Here is a 17,032-nt window from a genome sequence, read left to right as displayed (position 1 = left end):
GAATTGTCGGGACCACTCTCGGGATCCCTTCAAAAATTCATGCACTTGTTGGAAAAGGCATGGGGAAGACGACGAAATGGCAAGCAAAGCTGAAGTCCTGGGGGGAAGACACAAAAAAGAAAGACAAGGTAGAAAAACATAGGAAGGGGACTTGAGAACCCCTGTGCAATGCCTGGCATTCCTCAGCAGGGTTCCCGCATTCTGTGAGGTGTGAGTGGCCACAGACTCAACTCCCAACTAAAGCCGTCCCTTGGCAAACAGTGGCCAATGGGGACAATAGCCGCCACTCACACCTCCCCACGTGCTTCCTGGGCTGAGCAGGCGCACTTTCAAGTCCACAGGTTTATCTCCTTTGCATATCCAGATGCCCCCGCAGCAGCCCTCGCCACCCCCTGCTTGTGGCCCCTGTGTGACCCCATCGAGCCCGCTCCAAAAGGGGCCAGGAGGAGCTGATCATGCTGACACTCTCAGCCAGGACCAACCCCGCCCCCGGCATTTAGGAGCTGTAAGCTCAGAACACAGTGGAGGCGGCTTGGCTTAGCGAGCTACTCCCCTGCCTTGTTATTCTGGGCCTGTGGGTTCAAGGCCGCCCTGCGGCAGGACTGCTTACATGCCCAGCTTCCCTCTTTATTGAGCCTGCCATCCAGCCGCCATTATTTTTGGTCGGCCAAGTCAACTCCCTGGCCTGCCCCCCCTTTCCTGTGGGCACCCACCACGATCTCAGTCCCCCCATCATCTGCATCACTGACCCAGGCGGCGTGGACACATGGTGCAGTCCCAGACAAGTGTCTGCCTCGCCGCCTATCAGCCCCCGCCCTTCACCACTATCGCCCACTGCATCTCCCACACAATTGCACTTAGTGGGTGCCCTGAGAGTCCCCCCAGCCACTGAGCCATAGCCTTGGGATGGCCACGAGCAGAGTGTGCAGGCGATACAGGGGGCCGGGGCGAGGTGGGAAAAGTGAAAGACACAGAAGACAAGATGGGCGTGCTGGGCTAAGTTTATTGATCTGCAAGCAGGGAGAGCAAGCTTGCACGTGGAGGTTCCTGGCTCCCACAGTCCGAAATGCCGTTGCTGGAGGACACACAAACAGCTGCGGGACTGATGGGACTGGCCAGCTGTGCTCCGGCAGATGCAGAAACTGGAGTGCAGCGCACACACCTGAAAGACAGAGAGATGGGGGGAGCCTTGCCGGCTGCAGGCATAGGACTCCACACCTGGGCGAGCCTGTGGGGAGCAGGGCAAGTGTCCCGGCTGCCTCCAGTGAAGCCATCCCACACAATTCCAGCTGTCCTGCATAACGGGCCAACTGAATTGCATTTAAGCCCACAATCACGGCAGCCACAGTGAGGGCTGGCGTGAGCAGCAGGACCTGCCCTAGATGGCGAGTCACTGGCTGGGCTGTGGAAAGCCAGGACACGTGTCGCACCCCCTTCTCCCCGGTATGAGAATGCCCGAGACATGGGGGGGACTACAAGTGGGATGGACAGCCAGGGCACACCACCACATGCACATGCGCAGTGGCCGGCCCTCCGGCTGTAGCCGCAGCCATGCTGGACGGTCTTGGGGGCTGGGGGCCATGGGGACTCCTAGCCAGACTTACCTGTCCATACAGGGGGCTCTGGAAGCAAGACCTGTTAGGACTGGGAAATACAAGTGGTTAAACATGTAGCCCAAACTCAGCTCACTTCCCCCCAAGTCCAGCTGCTCTAACTTAACTAACATCCTTCTCTGTGCCGTTCCCTCCACCAAGTGCACCCCTCCTCGCACTAAGTCCGCATGGCATGGCCCTCCAGAGCAGAGTGCCATGCGCCCTGCCCTCCCTGGGAAGTTGTGCGTGGCAGGAGTCAAAACCTTTGTGTGGGGGGGCACTGATTGGGTGCGGGAGGGGAGCCGTGCCCAGCCCGGAGCAGGAGGGGATTGGTGGGGCAATAACACTGCTCCCAAACAGGTTTGTGCGCTGCTGCACTGGCACTGCCAGCGTGTGCTTTCTGCTTCCACTAGTGCCTATGGGGTACGCCAGCATTTTGCATGGCGCAAGTTTGCGCCTGGCGGGGGGGCCGTTCCCGCACCAAAAGCTCTCTGGGAGCCGACCAGCAGTAGCCACGACCCTCTTCCTACGCCGAAATGCCGCCCTGCACCTCTTCTGCGCCCCAAGTGCGACACGGCGGTGAGTGGCACATGCCCCATTTCCGCCGGCGCAGAGGAAGATCCGCCGGCATAGGTCTCCATACCGCCAACGTAGTGATAAGTCCGCTTCCACAGTGCTTTCAGCTCCCCCCCCTCTGGATTGTGCTGTAAATAATCTAACACCAGTGGTGTAAAATGCAGAGTCTGATTGAAAAAGTTGGGACTAGGCTCAATTTATCCTAGATAGGCTGGATAGCAGTCTTAAAAATTAATATATTGCCAGAAGTTTTGTTCCTTCTAATAGCTATTTCATTATTGTTCTCTAGTTATTTACTAGTTAAAACTCAGAATATGTTTGATTGGTTTCCTTGGGGATAGAATAAAACTATGATTAAAAGAGAGATAAAGCAAGCCTAAAATGGACTGGGAAGCAAAAAGGACCCTGTAAAGGGCCTTCCCTGCCCATAGCCCAACTCCCAGTGGAGGGAGGAAGGAGCAAAAGCCAGCTAATTTGCTGCTGCAGCTACAAAGGCCATCCTTACTTGGGGTCAGGGTGGCCCTGGTGTGTGCAGGCAGTTCTGCAGGCTGTCAGCCCATCAGGACTTTTCCAGTGACCTTAATGGCCAATCTGTCCTGTGCAAGCCCCAAGAAAAAGGTGTGCTCTTACACCACCGTATGTGGTGGTGGTGGAAAGTGCTGTCAAGTCACAGCTGACTGATTACAAGGCAAGGGTTTTCAAGACGAGATGTTCAGAGGTGGTTGCCATTGCCTGCCTCTGCATCATGACCTTGGTGTTCACTGGAGGTCTCCCATCCAAATGCTAGGCATGGCCAGCCCTGCTTAGCTTCCAAGATCTGAGGAGATCAGGCTAGTCTGGGCTATCTAGGTCAGGGTCCATCTTCTGTAGAAAAATATTATTGTTTTCAGTCTTATGAATATTTGGTATAGGGATAAACAGGATGAGAAGATCTGGAAAATAGAGCAAATGGGCTTTACAGTGCCTCTGATGACATGATAATGATCTAAAAAATAAACTCTTTAGAAGAAGAACAAAACCCAAATTGGATTAGAACTGCATTGATGACTACATGGAACAGATCTAAAAACCAGTTGGCACCCAGTTTTTCTCCCATTAATGCTACTTATTTTTATATAGCAATTTGAACATTCTAAGTTATCAGGAAAGTGGCATGTAGTCCAATGTTGATTCTTGTTTGCACAGATAGAAAAAAGATTGGGAAAAAGAACATGAATTCTGAGATTGGAAAGAGAGCATACTGAGAAATATGATAGTTTCAGCAGGATTACTATAGCAAAATTATCAACATAATAAAAGATAAGTCCAGTTAGTTAAGAATGTGTTGGTACGGTATGATTGTGGACAATATTGCAATATACAAACAATTGAAAGGAAGAAAACTATACAGTCAGGATTTGTGAAAAATTAGATGCCTCTTTTAAAGTGTTAGAAGACATTAAAATCAGAGGAAGATGTGAAGGCTGAGGTAGTCATATATCTAGATGTTATTTCTGTGTCTTACTCTTATCCAGAACTGTCTGTGGGTTATATATTCAGATTTAAGGATCTCTGATTAGAATTAATTAGTATTACATAGTTAAACGATTAAGTTTTTAGAATATGTTCTATGATTTTGCAGTAATACTGTAATATTTATTATATAATTATGTTTTTCTTTTTTCTCTTGTGATTCAAGTTTTGTAAGCATGCACAGTAATAAAATTGATGCATGATTTATTATTTGTTTCTGTACAAAGTACTTCTGAAGACTTCATTAATCTTTGTTTTAGCATTGTGTCACTTTACCTTCTGTACTGATTTTGGCTTGTTTATTTAGTTTTATTTATTTGAAATATTTTTGATCTGCACTCTGTTTAAAAACTCTAGGGCAGCTGGTAGTTGGTCAGTTTGTTCCTCAGAACCACATTATCTGATGAAGAACACATATGACCAATTTCTTGATGTCCTTTAGGTCTGTTTGGATAATACTATAACCACTGAAAAGGAACTTGACACTGTAGAAGTGTTGAAAGCAATCCAGAAAGCAAAAGATGTTAAGGACAGAATGAACAACTCTGATAAAAAGGTGAGAGCTCAGTGTTTGTTTGTTTTATTTAAAACATCCATATCCTGCTTTTCTCTTGATCAATAGTGTTTGTTTGTTTTATTTAAAACATCTATATCCTGCTTTTCTCTTGATCAAGAGTGTTCAAAGAGACTTACATAAATTAAAGAAAACCTGGTTAATAATTAAGAACCAATTCAGTGGGGTATTTTTAGTAGGGTATTTTAATTAATATACCCAGTGGATGTGGTCCATATGATAGTGATTTCTTTAAGAATGTTAACACTTTATTGCTATTCAATGAAAATCAGTGCACAGCTGGAGGAACATGAATTACGTTTAGCACATCATCAATATATCTAATTCACAATGTGGCTAAATCTATGGATACTTAAGTCTAGAAACTGGAACTAGGAACAGACAAGACACGTCTTCCCTCAAACGTGGGGGGAGGGGGCAGATTTGCAGAAAAATTTGAAATCTTGAACAAATACATTGGATGGTTAACATCTCCAACGTTAATAGAAACAGCGCCTTTACCTTTAAGAAACTTTAGTCTTCTGTGGCCACTGCTAGACAACCACAACATCATACCAGCTTTCAAGCCTTGATTTTTGTCAGTAAAGGGCGGTAGAAATGGGCAGGATTTTTTCCAGGGTTCTTTTGGCCTTTGAGGAAAGACTCCTTGCAGCTGCCATGGGTGATCTTAGACCACATTACTTTCTTAATGTACCCAGACCCAGCTCCATGATACTGTTCAACAGCAGCCACACTACAAAAGCTAGTGTGGTGCAATGGTTAGAGTTACAGACAAGGATATGAGAGACCCAGGATCAAATTTAACTCTGCCTTGGAAGTTCCTGAGTGACCTTGGGCCATCACTGTGTCTCAGCCTAATCTACCTCACAGGGTTGTTTTGAGGATAAAGTGGAGGAAAGGAACATGCTGTAAGCTGCTTTGCCATTGTGGAGAAGGCATAAATGAAGTAAATAATACCTACAGTTGAAGGCGAGGGACAGGTAAAAGGTGGATGAGTGGGAAAGAAAGTTGAGAAAGCAGGTACAGCAGGCCCATAGCTATGGGGAGGGGCTGTGGGGGCCCTGTCCTTGACTTCTGGTTGGGGTCTCCAACCAGCCTGGAGTCTGTGCCATGGCTTCCTCCGCCACAATTCAAATTGTGCCATGGAGCCTGGGGGAGTTGCTCCTACATCTTCTTCGTGGTCTCTGTGCTTCACACCCATGGGATAGAGCGCCTGCACCGATCCCTGAATCGGTATCTGAAAAGCCCGGGATTTTTCCACGCTCGGCGCCAATGGGCATGCGCAGGCATCCCAGTACGCATGCTCAGTGGTGCCAGCGTGGGGATCCCGCCAGTTCCTTTCTGACCGCTGCGCGGAGAGGTTTACCTTTCAGTCCCCGGTCGGTGAAATATCGGGTTTTTGCCTTTTCTCGTTGTATATAGCCCGTTTGTTGTTTTCTTTGAGTAGATAGTTAGATAGTTAGTTAGATAGTTAGTTAGTTTTTTTTAAAAAAAAGTTTGTGTGTGTTTGTTGGACAGCCGTTCGGGGTCTTTCCCCCCGTTTGTTTTCTTCCAAAAGTTTTTTTCCCCTCAGAGGACTCTGAGTGGGTTTTTTGGCGATTGGTGTCGATGGAAAGACGTTGGGGTTTTTTCAAACGCTGCGGCTCTTGTGGGAAGAAGATTGCCCCCCCAGATGGCCATTCCCTGTGTCTTCTCTGCTTGGATGAAGCGCACCGCGTGGAGTCCTGCCCACACTGTCTACGCTTCTCCAAGCAAACGTGGAAGAACCGGGCGGCACGGCTTTCGGCGGCTTTGACTGAGTCGGCACTTTGCCCTCAGAGATCGGCATCGGGCCCATCGGCATCGACCATGGCAGACACCCTGGCCCCGACGGTCACATCGGCCGATGTGACCCTGATCGTGACTGAAATGCCGATTGAGTGAGGCTCCTCCACGAAACGATCCCATGAGGGATCAGTGGACACGCCCTCCAAGAAGCGTCGGAATGACTCGGGGATCCGAGCATCCGCTTCGAAGAAGGCCAAGTCCAAGGAGAAGCAGAAGAGGCCCCGCACTCCATCGCCTTCTCATGATGCTTCGGCACCGATGACCTCTGCTCCGCCAAGGAAGATCCTGGCGTCCCCATGCCACAGCCCATCGGCATCGAGAGGCAGTACTCAACAGCCCCATCTCTCGTTGTCTGAGCAGGAGATCGACCTCACTCAGCGATCCTCGTCATCCCGGTCGCAGCGGGAGTGGTTCGATCCCGGAAGTGGAAGCTTCGGCACCGATGGACCCGTCTCCCCCAATGGAGCCCAGAGGCAGACGGGAGCTAGAGCCCTCCATGGCACCATGCCATTTCCCACCGCTACCATCGTGGGAGCAGCGTCAGTGGCCGCCCACCTACCTGTATCCCTACCCTCCTTACCAGTGGTATCCACCGAGGGAGTTTGCAGAGTGGGATCAACAGTCAGAGGCATCCTGCATGTCGAAGCTGTCGCACCATTCCCGAAGGCCATCGGTATCGATCCCTCCGGAGAGGCGCACCACCCCAGCGGCTGAGACTCGTCGGCGACCATCGACGTCGATCCGCTCACCGATTCGGGAATCGACGCTGGTCCTCTCTGAGCACTCCGTACACCGGGAGTCTTCTTCATCGGACTCAGAGAGCGGTACCGACGCCCAGGAAGGTGCTTTGGAGCCTTCGCCAGGTTCCCAGACGGCCGAAGATCTTCCTATTTCGCCATCGGAGGATCTGAAGTCCTATGGTGACCTGGTGAAGAGGATGGCAACCTCCCTCTCCCTGCCTGTGACGCAACCACAACCCGTCGTGGATGATAATGTCTTTGACATTATGCAAAGGGACACATCCACAGCAATCGCTTTGCTGGTCACCAAAGTGATTCTGCAGGCAGTGAAGGAGCCCTGGAAGAAACCATCTTCAACTCCAGTGTCATCCAGAAGGCTGGACAATATGTACTGGGTCCAGGAGACGAGGGCTGAGTTCCTTTTCACCCATCCGAAACCAAACTCAGTGGTCGTCTCTTCTTCCTCCAAGGCACGGAAGGTCCACTCATACCCACCAGACAAGGAGGGAAAAAAGCTAGACAACATAGGGAGAAAGGTTTATTCTGCAGGGGCCCTAGGAGTAAAGGTATCTAATTATGCGGCTTGCATGGCTAGATACCAGTACTCCGTATGGGAATAACTCACCCCTCTCCTTTCTTCCCTGAGCGAGGACAAAAAGGCTGCTGCCAGGAAGCTGCAGAAAGAAGGCTTTGCTGTGGCCAAACAGCAATTGGCTGCAGCAAAGCACATGGTGGACGTGTCGGCGAAGGCAATCGTGTCCGCTGTGTGCATTCGTTGGCACTCCTGGTTACGATCAACAGCCCTGTAGCAGGACACTAGGGTTTTTGTCGAGGACTTGCCCTTCAAAGGGGATGGCCTGTTTAGCACCACCACAGACAGTGCACTGCAGGAAATCGATAAGAGCCTCAAGACCTCCAGGAACCTGGGTGTGCAGGCCACCTCCAGGGCTCCTAAGGCGAAGCAGTGGCACAAACCGTGGGCCAAAAAGCCTTACCAAAAGTTTTCACCTGAATAGCAATGGCGACCTCGCTCCACCCAGCCTGACAGACCATCGTACTCAGGCAGCAACAGGAACCGCTATGGTTCTCAGGCCACTGGCAAGTCTAAGGGTGCCCGCCCTCAAAAGCAGGGCCTTTGACTTTCTTGTGGCACATGTCATCGCCCCCACTTCAGCATCTATCCGCCTCCGCCCTTCCCTACCTGCCTGGGAGTTGATCTCTACAGACAGGTGGGCTCTGTCCATCATAGAAGAGGGCTACAAAATAGAGTTTGTGCAGATTTCGAACCAATCCGTGGTGATTACCACTCCCCCTTCCCCACCTCTGCTGGCGGAGGTGAACAACCTCCTACAGAAACAAGCCATAGAGAGAGTTCCAGCGGAGGCCAGGACGGGAGGTTTTTACTCTCGGTATTTCCTTGTCCCCAAGAGGGACGGGGGCTTAAGACCAATTATGGATCTTCGGAATCTGAACAAATTCATTCTGTACCAGAAGTTCAGAATGGCCACACTGCAAACAATCCTGCCCCTCATCAACCAAGGGGACTGGATGGCGACCCTGGACCTCAAGGATGCCTACTTCCATGTCAGCATCCATCCAGCGTTCAGGCATTTCCTCAGGTTTGCAGTGGGTTCCCAGCACTTCCAGTTCAAAGCCCTTCTGTTCAGCCTGTCCACTGCACCTCGGGTGTTTACGAAGATGATAAGCGTTGTGGCTGCCCATCTCCGTCTCCAGGGAGTTGTTTTTCCATACATCGACGACTGGCTCCTTGTGGCGAAGTTGAGGGAAAGTTTATCAACGCACATTGCCATCACTCTACGTCTGCTCGACACCTTGGGGTTGCAGGTCAGTTTGGAGAAATCCCATCTTACTCCGTCAAGAACAGTGCAGTTCATAGGGGCTTTGCTGGATACGGACCAGCATCGTGCATACCTGCCTTCGCAGAGGGCAAAGGACATTGTCGGTCTGGTACAACTCCTTCAGAGGCGAAAGTGGGGCACAGCACAGCAGCTTCAGTGGATGCTGGGGCTGATGGCGGCGATAACAAGCGTGCTACTTTTCGCGAAACTTGAGAATGAGAGGCCTACAGTTGTGGTTTCTTCGCCAGTTTCGTCCACTAAGAGACTCACATCGAAAGAGGTTCACCATCCCATCAGGGACTCTTCAGACGCTACAGTGGTGGGAGTCAGAGAACAACATCTGCCAGGGAGCTCCCTTCCGTCTGCCAACTCCCACTGTGACTATCACCACAGATGCTTCCTTGTGGGGTTGGGGGGCCCACATGGAAGGCCTGTGTGGGGGGGGCCAGTGGCCGCCAAAACTGACTCAGTTCCACATAAACTACCTGGAACTACTGGCGGTTCACTTTGCCCTATGCTCTTTCCGTCCTCTAGTGGCGGGGAAGGCTGCTTACAGACAATACCACTGCCCTGTGCTACATCAACAGGCAGGGGGGGACAGTGTCTCGTCGGCTCTGCGCATTGGCGATGGATCTCTGGTTGGAGTGTCTCCAGTACGACATCTTTGTGAAGGCGACACATCTTCCCGGGGTCCTCAACATTCAAGCAGACTCCCTCAGCAGAGGTGGGGCTTCCCCACACGAGTGGGAACTGCAGTGGCGTTTTCTGAAGGCTGTATTCCAGCTTTGGGGGTACCCGCAGCTGGATGTCTTTGCCACGGCCGAGAACAAGAAATACCCCAGGTTCTGTTCCAGAGGGGGAGCGGATCCAGCATCTCTGGGAGATGGACTCCTGCTTCCTTGGGAGGGCCGGTTCCTCTACATGTTCCCGCCTCTGCCGTTGTTGACGAAGGTGGTCAACAAAATAGCAAGGGAAAGACCACGCTGCATCCTGGTGACTCACTGGTGGCCTCGCCAGAACTGGTTCTCGATCCTGCTCCAACTCTCGAGGGGGGTCTTCTACCAGTTCCCAGCAGAACCGGACCTTCTGTCGGCTCAGGGCGGGCATGTATTCCATCACAACGTGCCCCATCTGAAGCTGACAGTGTGGTTCATCGACCAGTAGGGTTCTCTGACAGGGTCCAGCAAGTTCTTATGAACAGCAGAAAACCATCCACCCGCGCTTCCTATGACAGGAAGTGGCGGAAATTTACTAAGTTTTTAGTTGACCCTTCAGTCTCACCTAGCAAGGTGGGATTGGCGAAAATTTTTGATTTTTTACTGTCACTAGTGGATGCGGGCCTGGTTTTCTCCTCCATTAAAGTTTATTTGGTGGCAATATCTGCCTTCCATGATCCATTGGAGGGGTACTCTGTTTTCGCACACCCTCAGTCCAAAAGATTTTTGAAGGGGTTGTTTAGGCTGCACCCACCGTCAAGATTGCCCCCTCAGTTGTGGGACTTGACTTTAGTGCTGGACAAACTAACTCGGCGCCCCTTTGAGCCGATGGCCACGTGCTCTTTGCAGCTCTTGTCATGGAAGACTGCATTTTTGGTTGCCATCACATCAGCACGTCGTGTTGGGGAGCTCACGGCGATGCGGTGTGATTATCCTTATCTTGTTTTTAGAGAGGCTGGGGTTTCCCTGGCTCTGGACATTAGTTTTCTTCCGAAGGTGGTCTCTTAGTTCCACCTCAATTTAGAAGTTTGGTTGCCCACTTTTTACCCTAGTCCTTCCTCAGACGAGGAGCGTAGGTTGCATGCTCTGGACGTTAAGCGTGCTTTACTGTTTTATTTGAAACGTTCAAAGGTTTTTCGTAAGGACAAGCAGCTTTTTGTTTTGTATGCTGCTCCCAAGATAGGTTCCAGGATTTCGTCTCAGAGGCTCTCAAAATGGCTCACTGAGATGATTAAACTTTGTTATTTGTTGGCAAAGAAACCGTTACCTGGACCTGTTCGTGGACACTCCACAAGAGCGATGGCCACGTCGGTGGCGTTCCTGAGAGGCGTGTCGCTTTCTGATGTCTGCAAGGCTGCCACCTGGTCTTCTCCGCATGCCTTCATGAAGCACTACGTGCTGGATGTGCATGCTCAGCAGAGGACTTGGTTGGGAACGGCGGTGTTGCAAGCTGTTTCTTCTGGTTGACCGTCTTCCCGCCTCCAGGTATGTCTTGCTTGCTAATCTCCCATGGGTGTGAAGCACAGAGACCACGAAGAAGATAGACAGGTTGCTTGCCTGTAACTGTGGATCTTCGAGTGGTCATCTGTGCATTCACACTACCCGCCCTCCTTCCCCACTGCTGACGGTCTCCCTCCGGTAGGGGCTTCCAGCGGTCAGGAAGGAACTGGCGGGATCCCCGCGCTGGCGCCGGTGAGCATGAGTACTGGGACGCCTGCGCATGCCCATTGGCGCCGAGCGCGGAAAAATCCCGGGCTTTTCAGATACCGATTCGGGGATCGGCGCAGGCGCTCTATCCCATAGGTGTGAGTGCACAGATGACCACTCGAAGATCCACAGTTACAGGCAAGCAACCTGTCTTTCCCCTCCTGTGTGACTTGAATAATGGGTAGAGAGGGCAGCTTGAGGCCTTCCTTCCTCACCTCCACTGCAAATCCCTTCACCAGCCTCTCTTGTGTCTTCCCTCTGTGTTCTCTCTTGTGTCTTCCCTCGCTGCCAGGGCCCTTCACCAGCCAGAGTGCCAAGAGCAGCACCAGTGAGCCATACCCAGAGACCAGCAAAGTTTACAGCATTTCCAAAGTTTGCAGCACTTCCAAAGCAGTGGGGAAGCAGCAGCGAGTGCCCCCCAGCTGCAGAGACTTCCTGCCCCTTCCCCTCCTGTTTCCCTCCAAGTCCTCTGGTCCTGCCAAGGCACAGCAGTTGTTGCAGCCAGCTCCATCACATGCAAATGCTGCAAAACCAGCAGCAGTCTCTGGGCTTTTTTCTTCACCAGGGCTCCAGCAGCCTTGGCTTGATACACCCCCCTCCCGTGCAGGCTCATTGCTCACAGTCTTTCACCTTCTCTCCCCCATCTCTCCAACACCCCCACCTCACTCTCTCTAGTGGGATCATCAGCTTGGGGAAGGGAATGAAAGCAGCTGTAAGTGCAAAGAATTTTCATTCCTCACCCAATGCAGACTCATCAGTCACAGACCGATTTCTCATTAGTGTTGCTCTGCCCCCAGGCTTCTGTTTCCCCCAGCACAAGTGATCGATTTCCCACCAGTTGGTCCATGGGGGCATTTTGAAGCAGGGCTTGCTCCAGTTCCCCGTGTGGTTTTGTAATGCTATCTTTTAAGGATTATGATGCTGTGCAGGGAATTGGAAGGAGCCCTGCATCAAAATGCACCCGTGGAGCAACTGGTGGGAAATAAATCGCTTGCCCTGGGGGAAAACAGAAGACTGGGGGTAGAGCAACGCTAGTGAGAAATCGGAGATGATATGGCAAGAGGGATACATGGGAAAGTGAGGTGCCACCCAGAAGTCTTGGCAACACACAGGTATCTTGGCAGCATGCAGCTGCACTCAGCCTATCAGTTGGCACAACTCAGCAGGGCCATAATTTCTTGACATAGAGGTTGCCATCAGGAAGGGAGAAGGGAAAAGCTGAGGACAGAGTTGCACATAAAGGTAGATTGACAGGTGGGTTGGGAAGGAGAGAAGGAAGCAGGAAAAAGGCAGAGGCTGTTGGGACTTTCAAGTAAGAAAATAAGATCACCCCTGTGCTGAAAGGGAATCATATCATGGGATCATATCACCTTTGTGGGGAAAGATCTGCACTGGTTACCCCTCTGTTTCCAGGCGCAATTCACAATTCTGGTTCTTAACTTTAAGACCCTAAAATTGTTTGGGGCCAGGATAGCAGAAGGATTGCTTCCTCCCCTACTATCCAACCCACCAGTTAAGATTTGCCACTCAAGTCCTGCTCTCTGTGCCCTCACCTTCAGACGTGAGGCAGGTAACAACTAGAGATGGCGCCTCACCTTTGGTGTGCTTTACTTCCTTGGGGGGGTCACTTGGTGCCTAGTTTACTTTCTTTTTGGCTTGATGCTTAAGCACATCTTTCCCTTCAGGCTTTTAATTAGGAGTTGTATCTCATGCTTTTTAATGGTCTGTTTCCATTTTATGGATTTTGTTTTACTGCTTAAGCCTAGTGCTTGGTGTTCTAGTTTAATATTGTGGTTTTTAATTGCAAGCAACCTTGAACAGGATCTGAAGAGGCAGCATAGAAATATTCTAAATAAAGAGGGAGAGGAATAGACAGAAATAGGAAATAGTGGGGGAAGTGAAAATAAGTTGTAATTCCTTACAGGTCCTTGTTTGTAACTTTTATTGAATGATGGGCACTAAACCTTCTAGTGTGAGAATGTTCAGAAACTATGTAAATTTCTTGGGGTGTGCACAAACTTACTTCATGTTCAACTATCCTACCAATGATAAATACTATTTTTTTTATTTAGAAGTTCCACAGTGTGGTTAGGGTCATTTGTATTTTATTGTAATAAAACCTACATGTTCTTCCAGTTACGTAAACTTGGTTTCTGCGGATGCTGTGTGTTGTTGTGCACTTTCTCCAGACAGATTGAACTTAGAAATGAATAAATCTTTGTGCATTGATTCACCCCTGGAAAATAATATTTTGGGTCCTTTTTGGAAATGTATCTGTATTCCAGTTATCTCAGTGTTATTTGTTACTGAAGTTCAGTTGTGTGCTGAAAAGATATTGTAGGTGATCTGCTTGTATTCATATTCTTTTGTGCACTTTCCTGCAGGTTTCTGACACTGTCTAGTTCTTTATTCCACAGTTTGTTCTGCAAGATATTTGATCTCAGTAATACTGAATTATCAACATTCTAGATAAAGATATGTTAAGAAGTCAAAGGCATTAGATAGTGTCAGAGACCTGACAGAAGAGTGCACTTTTTTTTTTGCTTGTTGTTGTTCTGGATAATGGCTGTTTATAACCTTTGTTCCTAGCCCTTCCTTTTTTGTTCTTTCTTAGATCACTGAGGATTCCAAGCTTTCTGCTGCCAGTTCAAAATCAAACTGTTCTTCTCTTACTGTACATTCTTCCTCTCCTTCTCTGCCTCATCCTGTCAGCTCCAGTCAAGGTAATCATGTATGTATCATGCTGCTGGGCTGGGCCTCCTGGTTCTGCCTTTCTAGGCTGCATTGATATACATGAATTTCTGTTCATAGAAAAGGGGGTTGGTGCCATCAGAGGAAACATTAAAGCAAATGATTAAATGTTCTCTGTATCACCCACAGCTCTTTGATAATATCTGTTCAGATATCTGATAATATGTGTACAAATAGTAAATGAAAGAGTTCACATGCTGTGATCAGTTCCACCTTTATAAACCACAAAACAAAAAACCCCCATCAAATTGCCTTAAACTACTGAGCCTGCCTATTGGTCTATTAAGGTCAGTATTGACTAGCCAGACTGACAGCAGCTCTCTAGGTCTCAGATAGAGGTCTCACACATCACCTGTTAACTGATCCTTTCAACAGAGCAAGCTAGGAATTGAACCTGAGACTTTCTGCATGCCAAGCAGATGCTCTACCACTGAACCATGGCACTTCCCCTGACAAAAGAATTGCCTTTGAGGCATCAGTAAAATGAGCATTGGTCTGTAGATTGCATCAGTTGTGGAAGAGGGTATTGGAAACAGATAAAAATAGTTCACATTAACATATTGAACTATTGAACTATTTTTCTTTGAATGTTGAAAAATTGTAGTAGAGGGACATTTCCAGAATATGTGCTCTTTATTTGGGAATGTACAAGATACAGCAGTTTACTCAGCTAAATCTCAACTATTTGAACAATATTTTGTCTTAGAAGGAAAACAAGGACTCGTGATAGTAAGTACATTACTGATTATTTGTGCAAGACTAATTTAGGATAAGAAGATAACTGATGGTGAAGTTGGTGCTTCTCACTATCAGTGTCTTCTGTCATCTACTAGTAAAAATGAATCCCCCCCCCCAAATTATCTGCTGTTGCTTTTTAAAGAGATTAGTTTTTCCAATTTTTTCCATAGCTTATCCAAAGATTATATTTATTTAATTCAATGGAAATTCATTAATTTTATTTATTATGATCCAAGATAAGCCAACACCAACAATAAAAGCATAAGCTAAACACAAATAAAGCAAATACAAACCATAAAAATTCTTAACTTTGCTGAACACTAATTTCATTGATGCAAAGTGGTTGATAAAAATCTGAAGCATCTGCTTTATCAACTGAGAAAGCACAAAATTTAGCCACCCTAAGAGTGGTTTCATTAAGGCAACTTCTAAGACGAATGGATATATAATACTTATCAGATCTGCCTGGAAACCTGGATAAATTAGGAGTAATGTACACAGAACAAATATCATTATAAAATGAAAAGGAAGTAATAAGTGTTCATCTGCTTCAGCTGTGTTCAGTTGGCAGAAGCACAAACAGTGGCAGTATGGGACACCTAAATACTTGCCTCATAGCAGAGCTGAGAGTAGAAAGCTGAAAAGAGGCCAAAGGAAATGCTCTGTAGTGCTTAGGAAGTTCTAAGGCATAGAGGTAATTTATTGCAATTTTGGCCATGATTCCCTACTGCCAGATAAGAGTTGACCCAGATTCTAAACTTGAAGGGCTATATCACAGGTTCTTTATTTGATTGTTTCCTTGCTGCCCACCCAAGATAGCCTGGAGCTGAAGGAGGAAGCCCATAAGACTGTAATTTCCTCTCAACTGCTTCTGCCCAGTCTGAATGAAAATTGTTTGGGGAAATTAAAGGAGTTAATCCAAGAGGGTTCAGGTTTAATTTAAACCCAAACCATAAGATTGCTAGGTCTGACTCAGGAAATAACTGGGGACTTTAGGGATGGAGCCAGGAGACCTTGGAGGTGGAGCCAGGAACAAGGTTGTGACAAGCATGACTGAACTCTGAAGGGCGTTCTGGCCATCCCATTTAAAGGGACTGTGTTCCTTCTAACTACCTTCCCTCCACTGAAGATAACGGAGGATGGGGACTCCTTTTTTTGGGACTCATAGAATTGGACCCCTTAGTCCAGTCTTTTTGAAAGTTGGGGTATTTTTTGAGGAGAAGCACCAGATGCTATGCTGAAAATTTGGTGCCTCTACCTCAAGACAACAACCCCCACAGAGCCCCAGATACCCTCGGGTCAATTCTCCATTATACCCTATGGAGACTGGGCTGCATAGCGTATAATGGAGTGCCCAACAGACATCCCCCCCACCACGCTTTCTGATAACCCTGAAGTGGGGGGAGGGCCTCCAAACTAGATGATCCCCTGCCCCCAACTGGGGTTTGGCAACTCTACAAATGCACACCACTTGCTACCTGTTGCACTCTTCTAATGACACCATCTTCAACTCTTTTCTGAGGTGGGCCTTAGAAACGCAGTGTCAGATACCAAATATAGTTCTGAGAAATGTAGTCTGAGGTGCTTCCAGGAAATGGAAGTCTTTATAGAGGCAGATCTGTGCACCATGTAGACCTTGAGGTATCACTTTGCCCTAAATGATTTTAATCACAGATGGCAGGGAGATGCAGGGCTTATCATGTAAGGTTGTAATCATATTACCAGATTATAGCTGATTGTGCAAATATGTATTTGGATAATAGGTAAGAGTGCTTTGTATGAACACTTGCATAGGGATTTTTTAATAAAGGGGCAGGGCCTTGTAAAAAGAACAAGTACAAATGAACATGAGAAAGTTGTAATTTTTAAATTATCAGAAGACATTTGATCATAAATCAGTAATTTTATATTCGTTTTGATTTTATAAAGCCTTGTTGCACTTGTACCTTTTTAGCGGTTTTCTAGAAATGTCAAAAAATTAGCATGCATTGTGGCATTCTATTTTCCAAGATATGACATTTTATTTTCCAAGCTGAAGGTGTTTTTAACAGCATCTGTTTCCATTCATTATTAGCTGTGTCACATGTCACTGGTAAAGTTGTTTTTTATGGGGAAAACCAGGTTTAAATGTTTTTACAGGAAATGGAAAAGTACAAATAATGCTTCAGCTTCCTCAGAACTTTTACCTTCTGCTGCTGCCAGAATTCAGTGGGTTGTTTCTCTTTTTCAGTTAAAGCTGTAATCAGAGGGTGATGTTGCAGTACACTTTTGAATGCTTTGAAATAATTAAATGTGACTTGGCGTGTGTTAGTATTCCCTATAGAAGAAGCCAGTCAGTCAGTCAAAAATTTATTGTGTATAGCCATTGGCCATTACGAAACAAAACAGAACCCGAACAACAAAGTTTCCAGTTAACATCTTAAAAGTTCCCCAGAAAGGC

At 47.8% G+C, this 17,032-nt stretch overlaps 1 protein-coding gene across 2 annotated transcripts in view; it reads left to right on the top strand.

The window, feature by feature from the left end:
* Window positions 1-17,032, top strand: part of NISCH (nischarin) — a 57,653-nt gene that overhangs the window by 27,169 nt on the left and 13,452 nt on the right. Inside the window, exons 12-13 of one of the 2 annotated variants that reach the window (XM_060239929.1) lie at window positions 4,123-4,236; window positions 13,718-13,826. In XM_060239929.1, coding sequence (XP_060095912.1) covers window positions 4,123-4,236; window positions 13,718-13,826 — 223 coding nt within the window. Of the gene's footprint in view, window positions 1-4,122; window positions 4,237-13,717; window positions 13,835-17,032 lie in introns of both variants that reach the window. The other variant, XM_060239930.1, reaches the window with a different exon arrangement.

This window comes from Heteronotia binoei, chromosome 5, assembly GCF_032191835.1.
Source record: "Heteronotia binoei isolate CCM8104 ecotype False Entrance Well chromosome 5, APGP_CSIRO_Hbin_v1, whole genome shotgun sequence".
NCBI classification, from domain to species: Eukaryota; Metazoa; Chordata; class Lepidosauria; order Squamata; family Gekkonidae; genus Heteronotia; species Heteronotia binoei.
Note: the sequence above shows the minus strand (reverse complement) of the source record. Positions and strands in the feature narration are given on the sequence as shown.